The sequence below is a fragment of the Sorex fumeus genome, unplaced genomic scaffold, assembly GCF_029834395.1.
Source record: "Sorex fumeus unplaced genomic scaffold, SorFum_2.1 ptg000047l, whole genome shotgun sequence".
In the NCBI taxonomy this organism is placed as follows: Eukaryota; Metazoa; Chordata; class Mammalia; order Eulipotyphla; family Soricidae; genus Sorex; species Sorex fumeus.
This window is the reverse complement of record NW_026606104.1, coordinates 15,976,760-15,998,951: the sequence shown is the minus strand read 5'-3', so window position 1 is coordinate 15,998,951 and position 22,192 is coordinate 15,976,760. Positions and strand designations below refer to the sequence as shown.

General features: G+C 36.2%; 1 protein-coding gene across 1 annotated transcript in view; it reads right to left on the bottom strand.

Annotated features, from left to right (window-relative positions):
- Positions 1-22,192, bottom strand: part of COL24A1 (collagen type XXIV alpha 1 chain) — a 324,882-nt gene that overhangs the window by 5,369 nt on the left and 297,321 nt on the right. Inside the window, exons 55-60 of the mRNA XM_056123526.1 lie at positions 18,569-18,604; positions 18,443-18,469; positions 8,518-8,583; positions 7,346-7,514; positions 3,880-3,989; positions 607-822 (exon numbers count right to left, since the gene is read on the bottom strand). Of these exons, the coding sequence (XP_055979501.1) occupies positions 607-822; positions 3,880-3,989; positions 7,346-7,514; positions 8,518-8,583; positions 18,443-18,469; positions 18,569-18,604 (624 nt within the window). The remainder of the gene's footprint in view (positions 1-606; positions 823-3,879; positions 3,990-7,345; positions 7,515-8,517; positions 8,584-18,442; positions 18,470-18,568; positions 18,605-22,192) is intronic.

Below are 22,192 nucleotides of genomic sequence, written 5' to 3'. Positions count from 1 at the left end.
ATGCTGTGGTTTCAATTTGGGTTGTAGACTAGCTTGTTGATGCCTATTCTATAATAAAAATTCTTTGAATTCATAAATTTTATACATTATTTTATTTCAATAGGAAAAACAGGTTATGATTCAAATACTGATTTTAGGATCAGTCAAATGCTAATAGAACCGTATTTGGTGTTTTGCTTAGAGAATGATGAAGTAAAACTCACTTTTCCCTATAACCTATTTTTCATGAAGTAAAAAAAATTCATGATCACAATATTAAAAATACATTAAAGATATCTATATGTCTAGTCTACCTATCCTATTTTCTATCTATCCATTTTTAACCATATCCAGATGATTTATTATATAATGAGGGGAATTAAAAACAAAATTTGCATATCAATATATTTCACATATCAAAACCTATAGATGATGAATTAGTATAATAGAAATTGTAAGTTTCTAATACAGGCAAGTAATTGATTCTAAAATATGCAGTTATTGCAAATAAATACATCAAAATCCTTTTGTATCTATCATTTGTTATTAAAAGCTTACTCTCATTTAAATTTTATAGCTTTTATCAGCTGATTATACTGAACAATTGTTACTGTGCTATTCCCTTACCTTGCAGTCATTTGAAAGAACTTTCAATTCAAGTAGAGTGTTTTCCTCAAAGATATGGCCATTCCATCCCTTGAAACCAATGGACAATCCTGCACCACTTGTTTGGGCATTTGCCCACACTGGAGTGTTCAGACAGTGAACGGTGATGATATGGGTGGCTTCAGAGCTGAGTAAGTGAAGGAAGTTCATCTGGACTTTCCCAATGCCAAATTCCAACTAAAGTTACAGAAACAATAACAGATTTTAATACTTGGAAACTAAGGAATTTATAGTTTGGGGAAATTTGAGTTAAGTTCTTTAAAGGGAACCTTGATAAAACTACTTTCCTTGGCATTTAAGTGACTGTTGTAATGGTAAGTGCTTAAATAAGCTCCAGGAAGGCAGGGGAGGAAGGAAATCACTAGTTTATTACATTTTCTAATTCCTTGGTGTAAATACTCTCATCACAGTTGAGTTCAGGTTCTCAAGGTGGTATTAATTAACATCTTGGGAAAAGTTGTAAACAGTAGGCTTTCCTCAGACAGCATAAAATAGAGTTAGCACACCATGGGCTACTTAATTACATACAGCAAGAAAAAAGTGATATAATTTCATAAAATTACTGAAATAACTAACTATAATAAATGATCCTTGGCTAATTATATATTTGAAATATGGAAATATAAAATTTCATATTTTCAGCTATGCTTTTATTTTAAGATTTTTACTTTCTAAATATAAGCTACAAGTTATAATAAATTGGAGGCACTTTAAACTATAGAAACTTTAGAACAGAATAGTATTATGCTTTCTGCACCATCCTTAATATAGTTCTAATCATCTAGTGAAATATCTATAAGTATCTGTTGAGTGAATGAACACATACTGAGTAAGAAAAGTGAATAACGGAGAAATGAGAATAAAGAAGAATTTCTATAGTTTATTTTATTTTTGGCCTAAAAATATTTGTATTATTATAGCACAGCGGGTAGGGCGTTCGCCTTACAAGCGGCCAACATGGCCAACCCGAGTTCGATTCCTCTGCCCCTCTCGGAGAGCCCGGCAAGCTACCGAGAGTATTCGATATGCCAAACACAGTAACAACAAAGTCTCCAATGGAGACGTTACTGGGCCCGCTCGAGCAAATCGACGATCAACGTGAGGGCCTTTACCTTTTACCTTATTATTATTTGCTGGAACACATTCTCATTTTTTTAAAAAAATTTTATTAGTGAAACACCATGAGTTTTAAGACATTTTTTTCCTTTATTTTTTTGTCTTTATTCCTGTCTTTTTCTCTTCCCTTATCCATCTTCCTACCCCTCCTTCTTCTTTAAAGTTTTAGCATTTATTCAAGCAGGAATATGATCATGATACAAACTAACAGAAATGGTACCTATTGAGAATTTATTCTTATATATAAACATAAAATTAGGAAAATAACAATTATGAGGTAATAGAGAGAAGAAAATTAAAATGACAACAATGACAAAATAAAAAGCCACAGGAACAGAGAGAAAGGCAAAAGAAGGGCTTAGGGATAAAAACACAAGCATCATAAAGAACATAGGCATTTAAATAGCTCAAATTTTATCAATTTACAGATAAAAATTACAAACTTGCCAAATATATATCATTTTTTCTTCTATTTTTTTTTTTACAAGGGTAGGGGAGGTTTGATTCACATCAGCGGTGCTAGGATGTACTTCTGGCTCTGTGCACAGGGATTATTCCCGGAGGTGCTCAGGTAACCTTACGCAGTGCCAGTGATTGAACCATAGCTGGTTGCCTGTAAGGCAAGCACTTTAGCTCCTGTATTAGCTCTTTGGTCATAACATATCTTTGTTTTCTGAACCTTAGTGTTCGTGTTGATTACGTGGGGTACAACACTGTTATCATGAGAATTTGAAATGCCAACTATTATATACCTCAATGGCTGTGAGTATTAGCCCTCAGGTTAGGAAAGGAATAGAGACTAGAAATGATGTATTCTAAGTTTATGGTTTTCCCCCTAATATGCCCAAATTTCTTAAGGTTGAATTTATGGATAAGAGAGGGGGGAGAATTGAGTTAGTTAAGGAAGAATGGGAGTGCTGTTCCATACATGCTTCTGTTTCTTTGTAAATCTTTCTAAACTACAGCCTTTTCAAGATAACCTAAAGAAGGAAAAGGGTAAAAATCCAGGGTAATGTGGCTATTTTGAACTACTATCATTTCAAACTACTAACATTTCATAGGAATGAGAGAATCCTTCCCTACTCTGCCTTACGAGTAATAAAGGTGAAGAGACTAAGGCTGAAACTTTCAGCTGCTGCCTTTTAATGATGTATGAACACACAACTGACATCCGAATAGGTTCTTTGTTAATTACATAAAAAATTCTCGCGAAGAGTAGGCTGGTGTGTGTGTGTGTGTGTGTGTGTGTGTGTGTGTGTGTTGGGAGTGGGGGAATAAGCAGTTTCTTAAACATATTAATGCCAAAATGAGCTTCATATTTTATAAATATTGGTGATAGTATCAACATTAAACTAATTTTCACTCATTCTTTTTCTTGGGTAGGACACACCTGCTGTTGTTCAAGATGTACTCGTGGCAGGCTTGGGAAACCTTATGGGGTGCCAGGGATCAAACCCAGGTCACCTGGGTGAGAAGAAAGCACTTGACCACTGTACTATATCTTAGGTCCTAACTTTCATTCATTCTAAACACATAGTTCATAATATTAAAATTGATACAAGTTTTAATTAATATTCAGTAGGTTTATGCTGTGCCAAATCATCAAAAATAGCAAGCCACCTGAAAGAATTTTCTTAGTGTTGATGATATCATTTTCAGTAGGTAACTGATTACTGATGAAAAACATTACAGCTGCTAAAAACATATGTTCCACATTTTAAAAGAAATTTAAAAAGCATAATCATTACATAAAGTAATGTGAAAGTAAGCGAACCATAAAAATACACAATGGTCAAGGATGTAGCTGAGTGGAAAAGTGCATAACTTCAATCCCTAGGACCAAACACACACACACACACACACACACAACCATGGACACACACACAAAAGAAAATATAGACAAAAAAACTCAGTATTTACTAGGATTATTTTTAAAAAGTAAAACAACCCCCACTTTTGTTATATGGCAGAAAATGATCCCCTTTTGTTATATGGCAGAGGATGATACTTTGCTTTTATTAATAAAGTTATATTTGAAGCAATAGAATTTTAAAAACTGTCATTAATTAACCCTGGACATATACCAACTGTATATATATTCTAAAATACAAGACATACCTTTGTAACAGAAACAGGAGATAAACATGTCTGACCACCAGCACTAAAATTGCAAAAAACCTCAATGGCATCTGAGGGGCATCCAAGATTTGGATCAATCCAGTATTTTCCTATAAATTTATTATAAAATATAAGATATTTTAAATGTCATGACAAATATACTTCAGCCATAATATAAAGATATTTACAGTTATTAAATCATAATAAAGATATGATCACATTTGCCCTTTTTCTACATTTCTCAGTGGGAAAAATTAAAATTTCTACAACCAGCATAAATCTGCCAAGTTTTGTCTCCTTTGAGTTTTCAGAAGAATCAAAATAGGGACCAATGCTGAATTTTAGGAAATATTTGGACTGAAAAGTATTTAGGTAGCATCTTAATTTTGAGTCTTGGCCGCTGATGGGATCACACGGCGCCAGGGGGCCAGGTGGTGGGTGTGACCCCCGCCTACTGGAATTTGGAGGATCTGGGTGGAAGATGCTCGACTCCAATTCGAGTAGGCTTGGAGGTCTCGGCCCCGGAACCCGCGTGGCTTTGTCCCTCTGCCAGTACCTTCCTGTGTGCGGAGAGTGGTCTCAGCCCCCTGGCGCCGTGTAATCCCATCAGCGGCCAAGACTCAGAGACTCTAAAATCCAGATCCCGGACGAGAACAGTGCAGTCTTCTGCCCCCGCGCCTGGGTGTTCCTTCCCGGAGCCCCTTGGAGGGGAGCGGGTTGAGCTTTCCTCCCCGCCCCGACCAGGGCTCCGGCAGCCGAAGACCTCCAGGACCAGCCACCACCATGCTGAGACCACTCTCCGCACACAGGAAGGTACTGGCAGAGGGACAAAGAAAGCCACGCGGGTTCCGGGGCCGAGACCTCCAAGCCTACTCGAATTGGAGTCGAGCATCTTCCACCCAGATCCTCCAAATTCCAGTAGGCGGGGGTCACACCCACCACCTGGCCCCCTGGCGCCGTGTGATCCCATCAGCGGCCAAGACTCAGAGACTATAAAATCCAGATCCCGGAACCGCGCGGCAGCCGCGCAACATCTTATCAGAACTTTTTTTTTTTATGACATCTTATTGTCTCATTTCTATTTTGGACTAACTTGCAGGCTATCGAATGTAGCCTGCCCACAGGGCAGAGTCTGGCAAACTCCCCGTGGCGTACCAAATATGCCAAATACCAGTAACAATGATGGGTCTCATTCTCCTAAATAGCCTTGAATATAATCTCACGGCTAGGATGAAAGAGACGTTACTGGGGCCTGCTCGAGGCAATCGACGAATAACAGGATGATGAAATGAAATGAAATCCTAATTTTATAATACTAAACTCAAAATATTGAAATAGTACTTATTCCAATTAAAAAAGTACACTTTTGAATGAGGTTGCTCTGTTTTCTTGCATTTAAAGGGTAAGACAATTAAATAGTTGTCAAATATCATTTTCCACAATAAGTATAAATCCTTATCCCTTTTTGGCATCAGAACCATCCTATTTTTTAAAATTTGAATCATTGTGAGGTAGTTTTAAGAAGCTGTTCAAGGCTGGGTTTCAGTCATTCAGTCACACAGTGTTCCAACACTGCATCCCTCCACCAGTGTACATTTCCCACCACCAATGCCCCTAGTTTTCCTCCCTCCACCCTTCCTCCAGTCTTTCTCTATAGCAGGCATCTCTCTCTCTCTCTCTCTCTCTCTCCCCCCCATCCCCTATTGGGCATTATGGCTTGCAATTACAGATACTGAGAGATATCCTGTTTGTTTCTTTATCTATTTTCAGCACCCATTTTTTTATCCAGAGTGATCATTTCCAACTATCTTTGTCATAGTGGTCCCTTCTCTATCCCAACTGCCTTCTTCCCCAGCATTTGAGGCAGGCTTCCAACTGTGGACCAATCCTCCTGGCCCTTTTTACTACTGTCTTTGGGTATCAGTCTCATATTATGTTTTTTAATATACCACAAAAGAGTCCAATCATTCTATTGATACTCTTCTGATTCATTTTATTCAGCATGATACTCTCCATGTCCATCCATCTATAAGTGAATTTTATAACTTCATTTTTCCTAACAGCTGTATAGTATTCCATATCATAGTAAAGTTTTCTCTAGTGTCCTCTGGGTTTTCTAAAAACACCCTTAGTTAGTTTTCCCTTTATTATTCTACTAATGCTTAAAAATAAATATTTGACAATACAGCAACTCCAAGAAGAAGGGACTTATTCTCTATTGTAGTGTTTTAAAAAATATTTTTGGCATCAGAGCCATCTGTTAAAAAGACAGGTAAACCCCAACACAAGTTGCTGATTAAACTCTGAGGCACAACTGGAATCTCTGCATTTCTAAAAAAATATAATTCTTCTCCAGGTATACATTTAGAGAATGATGATTCTATGGAAATATAGAAGATAGGAGTAAAAGATGCCAGAAATTGTTTCCCTTAGTCCCCCTTTCCTTCTTTTCTTTAGATTATGAACATTTAATAGTTTGTAGGAATTATAGCTGGATTTTTCAAAGACACTTATGCAGAGTTACAGTCTTTTTAAAATTTATTTATTTTTGCTCTTTTTGTGTCACACCCTGCGATGCTCAGGGGTTAATCCTGGCTCTGCACTCAGGAATTACCCCTGGCGGTGCTCAGGGGACCATATGGGATGCTGGGAATCGAACCCAGATCAGCCGCGTGCAAGGCAAACACCCTACCCCCTGTGCTATTGCTCCAACCCCTAAAATTTATTTTTTTTAAGGGGCCAGAATGTAGAACAGCAGGTAGATTGCTTCTCTTGCATACAGCTGACCCAGGTTTGATCTCTGGCACCATATATGGTCCCTCACGCCATGCTAGGAGTGAGCCTTGAGCACAGAGCCAGGAGCACTGAGTATTGTGCTCAAGTACTGAGCATTGCTATGTGTGGGCTCCAAAGAAAAAATTATTAATTATTAAAAAATTTAAAATTAAAAAATTATTGAGGTAACACTGATTTATTAGACCATGTATATTTTGGAAATATAACTGCATACCTCTTCAAAATACATTTAAACTCTATAATCAAAGTATAGATATTGTTTAATCACTGTTCATTGAACTTCCTTCTATGTTGGGTCTCTGACTACTCTGTGGTATCTTCAGATCTTCCTCTGACGGTATTTAGTTCTTTTTTATTTTTAAGCTTTCGGCTTTTTTTAGTCACACCTGGCGATGCTCAGGGGTTACTCCTGCCTCTGACCTCAGGAATTATTCCTGGCAATGTATGGAGGACCATATGGGATGCTGGGGATCAAACCCTGGTGAGCTGCAGTTCGGGTGTGTACCACTCCAACCCCATAGGGTATTTGGTTCTTGATGACATTAAAACGCCTTCAGCCAGGGTTTTATAAAAATCATTAGATTTAGAATATGTAAATAGTGAATCTCAAAACACACTGAAATGATAAACTGAAACCAGATATCAGAGTTTGAGAAAGCAAAAGACTTACCATCTGATACTTTGCGTTCACAGTTAAGCAAATCTTTGCAGATTCGTGCTGGGTTGTCTCGTGTGCCAAGAGGATTCTTGATGCTGTGCAATAAATTGCTAAGATAGTGTAGGGTTTTGAATATCTCTGCACTGTGGTCAATTAAAGTTACTTCAGTATTCTGGTAGCTCTGTCAAGTTATCATAAGAGTCATATTAACAACAACAACAAAGCACTGAGTAGTATTATTAGTATGTAATTCTAATGATTAATGAGGATAAATATAGAAAAATTAATTCTGTTGTGCAGTGGTTAGGGAGTAGCATGTAAAGAATAGTTTGTTCCTAAATAAGAGATTAAAATTACACTAAAAAATTAGGTTTTCAGACTGGAGTAAAAATACACAATATGTTTAGTATAGAATGTTTGAAAATTACAGATTTAATAATTAGAGTTTTAAGAATTAGATTTTACAGAATAATAGTGACAATAGATAGATATCATATTAAGAAAGTTCCTAACTACAGTAAAACAGCTATTTTTTTTTTTTTTTTGGTTTTTGGGTCACACCCGGCGATGCTCAGGGGTTACTCCTGGCTCATGCACTCAGGAATTGCTCCTGGCGGTGCTCGGGGGACCATATGGGGTGCTGGGAATCGAACCTGTGTGAGCCATGTTGGCTGCGTGCAAGGCAAACGCCCTACCCGCTATGCTATCGGTCCAGCCCCAAAACAGCTATTTTTAACTATTGTATTCTATAGTAAAAATTTTTTATTTAAAAAAATCCTTTAATGGGGCTGGAGTGATAGCACAGCGGGTAAGGTGTTTGCCTTGCACACAGCCAACATGGCTCACACAGGTTCGATTCCCAGCATCCCATATGGTCCCCTAAGCACCGCCAGGAGCAATTCCTAAGTGCATGAGCCAGGAGTAACCCCTGAGCATCGCAGGGTGTGACCCAAAAAGCAAAAAAAAAAAAAAGTCCTTTAGCAATGAGAAATTTTTGCTTTACCTGCAACATCATACCTATACATTTTTACTTATTTAAACTACTTTCTTTGTAACTAAGAATTATTTCATTATTTTAAATCTGCTTCAAATACAATCTTTGAGATAAAGCTACATTTTAACCTATAAATGTTGTTTGTTTAATTTGTATATTTGGAATGCCAATGCAAAAACAGCTATATTACCTCCATCTGTAGGGCAGCCTGGGATTCAATCAAGTCTTGAATAGCAGCATTTATATCCACTTGTTTCTGTGTAAAACAAAACCATTTGGGTGAGCAATAAGATCAACTGTGAGTACTTTAAAGCAAAAGTTGTAAAGTCTGAAAATATTGCTTTTAAAGAGAACCGAACTTATTATCTGAAGGGGATTTGTAACTCTTATTGTTAGAAAGACCTTGCAAGTATTGCCTGGCTATCTGAAAGGACAATATGTTGCCTTCATCCAAATCTCAAAAGTCTCCTTAATTAAATCAGGAGAAAGAAAAACTATTTGTCTTTGCTGCATGAAAACACACACAAATACTCAAGTAGAAGAAGAATGAAATATGACCCCCTGAGCTAATAAGTTACAAAGCAAAGAATAAATAACTATAGTCATTTTTAATAGTTACATTCTCTTGGAAGAAAATAGAATAAAATACTACTGTCCTGAGGTAGTCAGCACATTAGTTTAATCTGATACTTCTGTGGTCTTAAAAACAATTTCTAAAGTTGGAAAATGTACCATTAGTCTCAAGAGAAATAATACAGAATCACTCCAATCTCCTGCATTTAATAAAAGATATTTTTAGAGAAAGACTCCATAAAATCTTTAGTAAAAGTATATTTTGAATATTTTTAAAGCTTGGAAACTAAGAAGCATGAGTTGGGAGAAGGCATTTGTGTAAGCAAATGAAGCATTCTAATTTCTTTCAGAATGAGTATACTAAAATACCTTTTGACTTAGAGACTCAAATGATAGAAACTGTAGAAATTGTTTTCAGTAGATTTCATATAACTCAAGCTTGGTAATGTGAATATCTAAAATGATGGGACAGTAAAATGCACTCTTTCTTGCAGCAAATATGGTTGGAAATAAAGAAAATAATGAACCCCTTCTGCATATATATATATATATATATATATATATATATATATACATGCATTGCCAGACACTGATACACGTATAAAGCAAAAAGTTCATGGGGGAAGAAAGGCAATACATCATTTTTTTTCAAATATAATGTTACAAATTTTGACATCTTTTATTAAAGAATAGTGTTCTGATCCATGTGACAAATCCGTAAGTCTGCAATCTAGAGGATAAAAGCAGTTTGAAAGAGATAGAAAAGGCTTCTCTGAGGCTGTGACTTGTGAGCTGAAATCTGGATAACTAAGAATTGTTAGGAGAAAGGGTGGGAGAGAGCTTCCCAGGGAAAATAACAATACTGCAAGAGATAGAGAAGCATGACATACACTTTAAGTCACAAAGGTTAAACTAAAAGGTCCTGTTCACCTACCAAACACAAAAACATTAATTCAAAACAATGTACACATGCCTATGCTCACTGCATTGCCTTGTATGATAGTCAGGGTATGGAAACAATCTGAATGTCCATTGATAGATGAATGAATGAAGAAGCTGTAGTATATACACACATGGAATATGATGCTGCTATAAGGAAAGATTGACTCATGCAGTTTGCTGGAACACAGACAGGACTGGAAGGTATTTTGTGAAGTGAAATAAGTCAGAAGGAATAATATAATGCTGGATGATCTTACTCAACTGTGGGATACAGAGAAAATAAGACAAGGGAAAGGAAGGTACCAGATTAAGGAAAACACTGATTCTAGATTGCCTGAGAATGCCATGTAAGAGGGCGGGTAGGATAATAAGGTGGTCTAGATATAACATAAAGACAATGATGGAGGGTCTTGGGCACTTTGGTAGTTGAGATGAGACAACTCTATACAACAAAATCATAAGACGTCAATCAACTATTATAAACTTGTGACCTAAATGGTAAGAATTAAATTTAAAAAATTAATTTCCAGGGGGGTTGGGTGGGACAAGGTGGTTAAGGCACTTTAGACGTTGGTTGGGGATGCTGACACTGCAGTGGTGGATGTGGTTTTGGAACACTGTATGCCCAAAACTCCATTATTGAAAGTACTGTAAATTATGGTGCCTAAATACAAATTGAGGGGTAAAGTTCTGTGCAGAATGAATAGTTCCAACCATTATATATGAGTAAACAGTCAAATTTTGAACTTGGGTCACAGAAAAATATTTACACAAAAAACATGCATGACTGAATTAAATTCTTTTATTTTTTTAAATTTTTATTAGTGAAACACCAAGAGGTACAGTTGTAGACTTACAAATTTTTGTGTTTGGGTTTCAGTTATACTGAATTAAATTATATTCCAATTGGTTTATGAGTATCACTTTAACCTCAGAAAACCTACGATAGCAGTACACAAAGCTTACAGACTCAAGATCTTTTTGTAATTTAAATATCATCAAAAACCTTCGAGAATATTCATTTTGTGAGTTATAACTGTTGGTGTCTGCCATTGAATATAAACCTAAAATCTAAAACTATTGGTGTTATTTGCCTAAAAATAACAATAAACCCATTATTTTTAGGTATAAATAATCATTTTAAGGGGAACAATATATCAATTTTTGTTATATTCATAAAGTAGTGGGGAAAGCAGCACAATTTTCTCAGTTAATTAATTTTCTCACAGTTAACTAATTTTTAATGTCTGGATCAATAGAAGATAGCAGATTTTGATCTTATCCTCTATGTTCTGTCATGCATATTATTTTACCTAATATATTTGAAGAAAATCAGGTCAAATGAAGATAGGCAGTTAAAAAATAGGACTATTTTAGTAGCCTTGTCAGGTAACTATAAATAGTTTTCTTTGATTCTATACTAAAACTTAACATGTGATAGAGGTTTTTTTTCATTTGTTGTGTTTTGGGGTCACATCTAGCAGTACTCAGGTTTTAGTTACTCCTGCCTCTGAGCTCAGGAATCATACCTAGTGGGACTTTGGGGACCATCTGTGGTTCTGGGGACTGAACCTGGGTTGGCTGTGTGCAAGGCAAGTTGCCTACCCTCTATACTATCACTATGACACACAGGTGGTAGTTTCTTAAGGATTAATTAAAATGCTAAATCTAAGTCTATATTTATGACTATCTAGTTTTAAACTTTTATATTAAAATGTATTGGATATATTTTTTGTGCGATTTTGTTTGGAGCACTGAGGGATACTCCCAGCTAACCGGGGGTTTCTTCTGACCATCCTTCAAGTGGTGTGGAGAGTATCTCCTGACACTCTGTTGGGCTCATATTAAAATTTGTGAAGCATCTTACATCTATAGACCATGCATTGATCATTTGGAAGAGATAAATTCATGGAACAATGCAGATTTGACTCAATTCATTTGTCAGTATCATTAACAATCTCATCAGAAAAACTTTGCCACTAGGAAGCTGTCAAATTCATAGAGGTGGATATGTTTCCTTGAAGTTTGAAATGTAAAAGTATGTATTTAGGTAAGGGGACACTTTTGTCAATGAGTTTTGGGATGTAAAACAACCAAGATACCATCTAAAAAAAATTACAAGCTTTAGCCATCCAATAGTCACAAATGTTAGATACCTTTTGGAGATGAGATGCTTCAGCAGGAAGAAAAGGGCTTTCTTTCAGAAGTCTGAAAGAAAACTGTCACATGTTCTGAGTTCTTTTCCCTTGACAATCCCTAGCAAGGACTCAGCTGCACAAGTAGCCCTTAAACAAAGCAACTTGGAAAGACTTACAGAGTGATCTTTCTAGAATTAAGTGCACACACTTCATTCCTGGGAGCTGCCCATACACTTCTACCCTGTGAAGTTCTTTCTTTTTTAGGGCACATTCCATTTGGGGGCTTATACTCAACCCAACTGGGTATGTAATTCCTTTATTTTATGGAGTGCCCTCCTCTGAAAAAGTCTGTATTTTCTTTCAAATGTTTTATTTTACTCCATCCCTTTTTATTTTTTCTTTTATCTTTTTATGGTTTGGGGGCCACATCTGACTATGCTTAGAGCTTACTTCTGTCTCTGTACTCAGGAATCACTCCTTGTGGGCTTGGAAGAGCATATGGGATGCTGGGGATTTCACACAAGTTGATCTCATGCAATGAAAGTGTCCTACCCACTTGTACTATTGCCCCAGTTTGTCCATCCTTTTTCTTAAAAACAAACACAAAACAGACTTTGGGAAGGGGAGCTAGCTCAGTGGCTACTCCTGGCTCTCTGTTCAGGAATGAACCCTTGATGTGGAAACCAGGATTTTCTGTAAGCAAGGAAAACACCTTAACCCTTATACTATCTCCTGGAGCTACTCCCTCCCTTTAAAATAAAATTTCTTTGCTTTACCATATTTCTTTTCTGATATTTTTTTTCTGCAAGAATGACAATACTTGAAATACTTGAGCAGAGATTAGAATGGACTTTACTTTTCCTGGGAAAAGCAAAACATTGCCCCGGCTTAGGACGTGTCAAAGATTTTTGCAACTTTGCCTCCACTCTGTCTCATAAAAAAGAACTTTCTGGGGTTAAATAAAGCTAAAACAAACTAGCAGAGACTTGTGGTTTGGAAGATGCGATAACCTCACCCTGGGAGAAACTACCCTGTTACAGTCTACTGGGTCTTACGGGCCCACTTTAAGTACACTTGTGCTCTGTTAAGGATTCCAAGGCTCCTGGCTAGACAATACTAGCTAGTAAAGACTATGCAACAGAACCCAGCTCAGCTAACCTTCTTGGTTTTCATTAAGTTGTTACTAAAATACATACCCTGATGATACTGTAGTATCACATTTTAGTAAGCACATTTTAAGTTCCTCAGTTGTGCACAATCAATGGCTCCCTCATGAATACATACATATTTCCTAAAAAATTACTAGAATCTGTATAAGTTGGTACACACTCTATGACTGTTGGGCATAAAACCAGACCCATAGTCTCTTTGTAGCTGTTCACTAATTTGTGCTGGTGTAAACCTTTCCTAATTTATTGTTTCATTAACTATAAAGTTCCTCTTCTCTAGTTAGTTGTTCCCGTGCTTCTTTGAGGATAACCTGCCCATGAGTTCTTTATTTCAAATTGCAATAATTGCAAGAATGCTTTTATTTGATGCAGTCATTACGCTCAGTACTCAGAATCAGTGCTTTGTATGATTTTCTATTTAATCACACAGAATATTAAAACGATGTGTACTCAAGATTAGAGATTTAGGAGACAGAAAAAAAATGGTGGTGCAGTGAACTTCCAGAATTCCCTCACCTAAAAAGGCAGTGATAAAACTGGGAAAAATGCCAGGGTAAAGATTTCCAGATAATGGAAATTCACACAATGCCTGTAGCAATGTGGCGTGCATGTAAGAAAATAGTCTAAATCTTGATAAAAGCAGTAAACTCTGTGGATCTTTCATTTGTACTATTCCCATGTCTCTTTCCAGCTCTGGGGTAGCCTTGAAAACTAACAGCTTACTATCACAGTGAACACAAGAAGCCTGAAGTTACAGAATCCAGGAAGTCCCAGGAGGGGACAGAATGTGCTTGGAGCTACTTCAAAGCCAATTTCAGGGAACTGTCATTATTTTGACTTGTCTGGTTACCTGTAAGTCTGCTCTTATAAGGCTGTTTTTATTTTACCTAATTCTGAACTTAATGAAAGCAGACTTTTCCACAGGAGTGTTTTCCAAAAATATTTAGAGGACATTGTTTTAGTTTTGTGGCTATTAAAATAGTGGAATATGGTTGAGGCAAATACGCTAACAAGAAGATTATGAGGAACAGCTAGTGAATGAGAACTTTGAAAAACTCTGTCATATTCCTGGCAATATAGAAGTCAATGTGCTTGAATATGGATGCGAACATACTTAACAAAGACCTGAGAACGTACTAGTCTCTTTCCTCGGAGACTATTTGGGCTTTGTGAAAGCACGAGGTGAAGGGAATGGTAAGGTTGTCAAATGCATAGCTGAGTGTTGAAGCAATTCTCTAAAATGCACACAAAGACCCATAGCAGAAATCAGGAGATACTAATTCTAGTATTTAAGAGAAACGTTCTGAGTCATTAGTTCATCATAACTGAGTAGAGAAGTTAGAAGTCACACATACGCATAAACAGAGACTTCATAAGAGTAGAAAAACCAGTAAGCAAACAACCACATCACCAACTAACACTGATAAACCCTGGTTTGGAGAGAAGGTATTATTTGCATTGATATCACAATGATCCTGATAGGTCAAAATATTTTGTATACTGACATTGTGAAGAAAAGGGATGATGAAAAGGTAGAGGGTGGCACTCCATTGTTGCACAGAGCAAACACATAAATGGCACAATAAAGACCTAGTTGAGTGAGCGGTCCCACCTTAACACAAATTAACAGGTGGTTTTGATAACACAACTCAATAGTAAGGTATAAATTTTGGCACTGAATCACACAAGATTTTAAATGCTTTATGAACTGTCTGGGAGTTCTGAAGCCTTCGGCAATTTGGAATTTGGACAATTTAGAACCCTTACTCAGCAGAAGAGGATATTCTGGAGAATACCTTTGCACCAGCTGTTCAGAGGTGAAGAAAGATCCTCTTATCTCTGAACAGCCGGTGCAAAAATATTCTCTAGACATCTGTTGCTGTTTGTCAACCAGCCTGTGTTCTGAAACTCTTTTAAAAGTGATTCACACCCATTACTTCCCTCCTTCACTGAGGAGAGAGTGTGCATATATATATATATATATATATATATATATATATACGTTTACTTAATGACTTTAGTAACCTGTCCATATACAGTGGAAGTTATCACTTTTTGAGATACAAACATCATGTTAACGAGAAGAAATCTGATTTTCAGAGATGCCATGTTATTTTATTTAAAATGTATAATTTTGAATAATTACAAGATATATAAAGAAACATTAAAGTCTATGTACAAGGGAAAAGACAATCAATAGTAGAAACTGTCCAAGTAGAAGCCCAGATGTTGGATTTAGTAGATAGAATTAAAATGAGAAAAACGCATCTTACCAAATAAAGCATGCCAGTAAGTAGAAATTTACAGAGAATTGCAAACAAAAATTATGCAATTGAAAGGAGGAGTAAAAAATAACATAAAGAAAATTTTTTTAGTGAAGCTCAGCAAAATATTTCACTGGACAAAAAAATGCGGAGAATTTAAAACTAAATTCATTAATCTTAGACTATAAGGCCTCTCTACAGCAGCAGAACCTGAATCACAATGAAAATAGAGCGAATAAATTAAAGAAGATATCTATTATAACATACATCTGACAAAGTTTATATTGAAAATATACAATGAAGTCCAGTATCTAGACAGTTACACCCACCAACTGCCCCCTGCGCCGTGTAATCCCATCAACAGCCAAGATCTAGAGACTATAAAAACTAGCCTCTGGAAGATCTTTTATTGTCTAGTTCTTGCTCTTGGAGAACCCAGCAGGCTACCGAGAGTATCCTGCCTGCACAGCAGAGTCTGGCAAGCTCCCTGTGGCATATTCGATATGCAAAACCCAGTAACAATGATGGGTCTCATTCCCCTGACCCTGAAAGAGCCTCTAATGTGGCACTTGCTAAAATGTCAGTGATAGGACGAATGGAGATGCTACTGGTGCCTGCTCGAGGAAATCGATGAACAACGGGATGACAGTGATACAGTGATTCAATGAAGTCATAAAATTGAAAAATAAAAAGAAACATGATTAAAATGTGGACAAAAGAATGGAAGATTTTTCCTTAGTCACTTCTCTAAAAAATCCATATAGATGGCCAATAGGCACATGAAAAGATGTTCAGCATTCAGCATTTCTTCATATTAAGGAAATGCAAATAAAATCAATGAGATGAAAAAAACACAACTTGTGAGAATAGCTATTACTGAAAAGATAAAAAATCAATGATGGAGAGATTCTGGAAAGTGGGCATCCTTTATACATGGTGGAAAATGTAAATTGATACAACTACTTATGAAAAGCAGTATGAATATTTCTCAGTAAAATTCAAAAAAAATTTCCTATGATCCAGTTATTCTACTTCTATGATTACTCCTCAAACATAAAAACACTGATTTCCAAGAGATATGTGCACTTCCATATTTGCTACACCACTATTTATAATAGTCAACTTCTGAAAACAGCCTAAATATCTATTGAGTGATAAATATATTAAGACAGTATATATATAAACATATATATGTATTATAGTATATATAGTATATATATATGAATATATAAGTATATATAAACCATAGTAACATGTAATTCAGCTATAAAAATGGGAAGGAATCCTTATATTTATAATAATATAGACAGATAGATTGTATAGACGTTTAGCTTACTTGTAAGCAGTTTTCTCTGGTTTGATCCCAGCACTGCATATGGCATATGGTTTTGAAGCACCTCTAGAAGTTGTGTGTGTGTGTGTGTGTGTGTGTGTATGTGTGTGTGTATTATATACTTAAAGGGTATCAGACTTAGTGAAATATCCTACTGGTTTATGTTTTATTTTCTCTATTCATCAAATTTATATCTTTATACTACACACAAGTGCCAATCTCTAATAGTTGTCCTTTTGTTCTTTCCCTGAATAATTCACCTTGAGTTTTATTATTAAATGGCAAAATTTTGATTCTTTTAATTTAAAAGAATCAAAAATTAGTTTTTAAAATAACAAAATTCACCGTTTTTTTCTATGTTCAAATGTTTAGTTGCTTTTGGTAGATTTACTACTACTGCCACAAATATTTATACTATTTAATTTCAAAATATTCTTGTCACTTGTAAAAGAGATTCTGTTCCTATTCAGCAACAACTATTCATATTTTTTTCTATTTAATTCCTAAAGAATGCTCAACAATGTTCCTTTATTTTATCCTATGGTTAACTGTCAATGAATTTCAACTCACAGTCCAAAATAATTACTAAAAAGTTGCTAAGAGGACTACTATGCTTAATTCTGTTATTCTGTTCTATGGTACATATTTTCTGTCTCCAAATAAAATATATTATCACTAGGAAAATTTATACTAAATTTTCTAGAGATGTAATTTGTCTTTTAGTATTTACATATTCATGTACACTTATTAAGGCCTTAAATGGAAAAAAAATCATATCCTCCCTCAAAGGTCTTAGTCTACTAGAGAAAGACTCACATGGAAATAAATAAGTACAAATTAAGAATGGAAGGAATCTTTACTTTTTGTAATTAATGTGACTAGTGGAAAAAATAAAGAAGAGTTTCCCAGAAGAGATGATCACAATATGAACTTTGAAAGATTATGTTGGCATATTCTCATGACAGTTATGTACTAGCAATCTTTTTTGGCACTGCACTGCACTGTCCTCCCTTTGTTCACGATTTGCTCGAATGGGTCCAGTAACATCTCCGTCGTGAGACTTGTTGTTACTGTGTTTGGCATATTGAATACGTCAGGGTAGCTTGCCAGGCTTTGCTGTGCAGGCGAGATACTCTCGGTAGCTTGCTGGGCTCTCTGAGAGGGGCGGAGGAATTCAACTCGGGTTGGCCTGGTCTGCTGTGTGCAAGGCAAACGCCCTACCTGCTATGCTATCGCTCCAGCCTGGAGGGAATTAATATTTTTGAGCACTTCTTAAGTCACACACTGCGGTGAGCACTTTACTCTCTCTTTCTTCCTTCCTTTCTTTCTTTCTTTCTTTCTTTCTTTCTTTCTTTCTTTCTTTCTTCCTTCCTTTCTTTCTTTCTCTCTCTCTCTTTCTTTCTCTCTCTCTCTTTCTTTCTTTCTTTCTTTCTTTCTTTCTTTCTTTCTTTCTTTCTTTCTTTCTTTCTTTCTTTCTTTCTTAAAAAACACATCAACAACATTAAGAGATACGACATACACGTCATAGATAGGAACTCAGAGGGTTTGTATTTCAAGATATTACAATAGGCCAGATCTGCCGCAAACTGGCAAAAATATCATTGATTAGCAAAGAGGCCATCTCTGAATAGAGTTAATAGAAGAATCCTTGAAAAAGTTAGTTTTGTTAAGATAAAATAAAACCAAGAAAACTTACTCTTGGACCTGGTGCTCCTGGTGGACCCTATGACAATAAATTACACAAAGTATTCATTTAATATATTCTAAGCAGGCAGGCACTTAACTATCAAAGGCAAAAAGATATAAATATTAGTAAACTCACTGGAAGCCCTGGTTGACCTCTTGGTCCTTGAGGACCCTGGGAAAAATAGAGAAAACCACCACATATTATTCTGCTGCTTTGGTATCAACAAGAGAACTAAGACTCAATATTTATCTTTGCTTTTTCATATGAGGCAAGATATAATACTCTGGGTTATTTTTTAGTATTTTGAAGTTGCATGATTTTGTATTTAGCTATCACTCACTTATAAACATTCACCCCTTTTGGATATTACAATACACTGATTTCATTCACTATAATAAATAAATATGGGCACATTAAAATTAAATAAGAACATGAAATAAAAAGAAAAATAATGAAGAAAATGTTAATACTAAGTATATTTTCCCATTATTTTTATCTACCATTCACATACTAAACCTGGAGAATTTTTATATTCCTTCTTTTTCTTTCTGGCATATCGAATACTCTCGGTAGCTTGCCGGGCTCTCCGAGAGGGGCGGAGGAATCGAACTCGGGTCGGCCAGGTTGGCTGCGTGCAAGGCAGACGCCAGACACAGTAACAACAGAGTCTCCAATGGAGACGTTACTGGGCCCGCTCGAGCAAATCGATGATCAATGGGAGGGCCTTTACTTTACTTTTCTTTTCCTTTAACAGCCACCTAGGGACCTGAGAGCTATCATAGGGGTTAAGACACTTGTTTTGCATACGGTTAATCCCTGTTAGATACCTGGCACCACATATGGTTTCCTGAGCACTGCCAGGGGTGATCCCTGAGCACAGAGCAGCAGTACATCCTGAGTACTGAGTCCTGACTATGAATCCAAAACAAAGCAGAACAAAATCCACATATAATTTACTAACTTCTTTTCATTTTACTTTTAAATATCACCGAAATAATGCTTTTCCACCCTCACAGTAACTCTCTTAGTTCAGTGCTAATTATGTTCTGTGGATTGAAGTTTTTCTGCTTTTTAAAATAAATAACATACTGGAGAGGGTGGTGACCCTTAAAAGTATTTTAAACATCTTTCATTTCCTGGAATAAGAAAAAAGACTGCACCCCCCACCTTTGTATGTATTGAAAACATTACTGAATTGTGTTAAAAATGAAGTTAGAGAGAGTAAAAGAGAATGTGGCTTCCACAAATGTGGGGGGAATGGGGTGGGAGTGGTGGGAAGGCTACAGGGAACATTGGTGGTGAAGAATGAGCACTGGTGGAGGGATGGCTACTCAATCATTGCATGACTAAAATGTAAGCATGAAAGTTGTAAGTCTGTAACTACCTCATGGTGGTTCATTAAAAAATTCAAAAAAATTAAAAAATGGAGTTAGAAACAATCAGAATTAACTTGGAAATCAGAAAACTTGAAATATGTATAGTAAAATGTGAAAATTTATATTGAGATTTTCCAAAATGAATTATTGTTAAGAATGTATGCTCTAATCATTGTTAAGAATGTATGCTCTAATGTATGCATTAATCATTGTTAAGAATGTATGCTCATAAGCACAATCTCACTCATATGCAGGATATAAAGAAACAGGGGAATAACTAATACCTGAAGGCAATGGAAGCAGAGAGCAAGAGAACTGGTCCTTAGTAGGAAAGTTTTCACTGGGGTGAGGTGAGAGGAATAGGACAGGAAAGAGATAACTACAACAATGATAGAGGGAAATGATCGTGATGGACCAGGACTAGGTGCTGAAATGAGGTAAAAATATGTGCAAAATACCATATCAGCAACAGTTGGGTATACCACAATGTCTAAAGTGGGGGGGTGGAAGAAAAGAAAAAAAGAAAATAGTGTCTGATACAGAGGCAGACTGAGAAGTGGGAGGGAAATGGTATATTGATGGAGAGAACTGAACACTGTGAAGGAATTGGAGCTGGAACGTTGTATGCCTGAAACTCAATCATGAATAACTGTGTAACCCTATGATTCACGGTAATTCAAGAGAAATTTTAAAAAAGAAAAATGAGAAAAGAACGCATGTTTAGAATTTATTTTACTTGATGGTCAATTGAATTTTGAATGTTAAGTGTACACTGAGCCAAAATCAGATTATGGTTAAAAGATGGCAAAACGAAATTTAGCTTAGGCCGAGGTTTGAATAATTTTGTTGCCATGCTTGACTTGTATTAAGTATCTTTTATTGCCAAAACTATTGGTGCTAAATACATTTGACAACTAGAACAAACAACACAAAGAAATGAAAAAGGAAAGCATATTCCAACACTGTGCCTACTGTCTGAGTTCGTATGATTTATGCTTATAATTAAAAGCAGAGAATACACAAAATTCGTACCTCAGAATCCACATGATAACTTATAGAAATGTAATGTCAGAGTAGCTTCTTAAATATACAGAAGGTCCCAGAGTAAATTCAGCTGTCTAAGTTTCTCATTCTGAATCAACACTGTCAAGACAGACAGCTGACATTTCATTCGCTTAGCATATCTTTGACATTTTCAAAATCTCTCTGATTTTTTTAATAAAAAATATATCTTGGGCTGGAGCACTAGCATAGCGGGTAAGGCATTGGCTTTGCACTTGGCCAACCTGAGTTCTATTCCCAGATCCCATGTGGTCCCCTGAGCACTGCCAGGAGTAATTCCTGAGTGTAGAGCCAGGAGTAACCCCTGAGCATTGCCAGGTGTGACCCAAAAAGAAAAAAATATATATGTGAATATATATATATTTATATATCTTGACTTTAGAGGGTTGGAGCGATAGCACAGCGGTAGGGCGTTTGACTTGCACGCAGCCAACATGGCCGACCCGAGTTCGATTCCTCCGCCCCTCTCGGAGAGCCCGGCAAGCTACCGAGAGTATCTCGCCCACAGGGCAGAGCCTGGCAAGCTACCCGTGATGTATTCGATACGCCAAACACAGTAACAACAAAGTCTCCAATGGAGATGTTACTGGGCCCGCTCGAGCAAATTGATGAACAACGGGAGGACAGTGACTTTAGAAGTAGAGTTTGTCAGAGGAGGAAGAAACTACTTCTAGTTGCTGGTTTTATTTAGCCCATTTTAGCTTGCATCTAGAACAAGTCAAATCGAAGCAAATAAAATTAACCAAAATACTTCAAACCAAACACGACAGGGTAAAATAATCACAATGAAACAAATACATAGACTAATTAGCAAAAATACCCCACCCCCAAATGTTATTTAAAGAATATAAGATTTATTAATTATATTTAAAAATTCCTCTGGTTAATACACCATCATTAAGAGAAAGTGATTCCCACACTAGATAAACAAAGAATCCATGGGATCTTGGGTGAAGCAGTAGTAACAACCATGCATGCAGAGGTCTGAAATTAAACCCCTGAGATTCTATAATACTGCAAACCTATGGTAATTCAGTGAAAAAAATTATAAAATGTAGACTGACTTTTGTGATTTGTAGGCTTGAAATCATGCCAGTATCTACATCAGCTCATTATGATAATTACAATTAAATATTTTTAATTGAGGTTCTGTGATTTATAATACTATTATTAGTGGTTTCCATGCATATATTTTAACTGCAATTTACTCATTCTAAGCCCCAAGCATAGATTATGGTGAAAAGCGAACTTCTCAGCTGTTACTGTGTAATTTTATTCTCTTTAAATTAAGACATTTATTACTATCTTCACATTTCTTCTA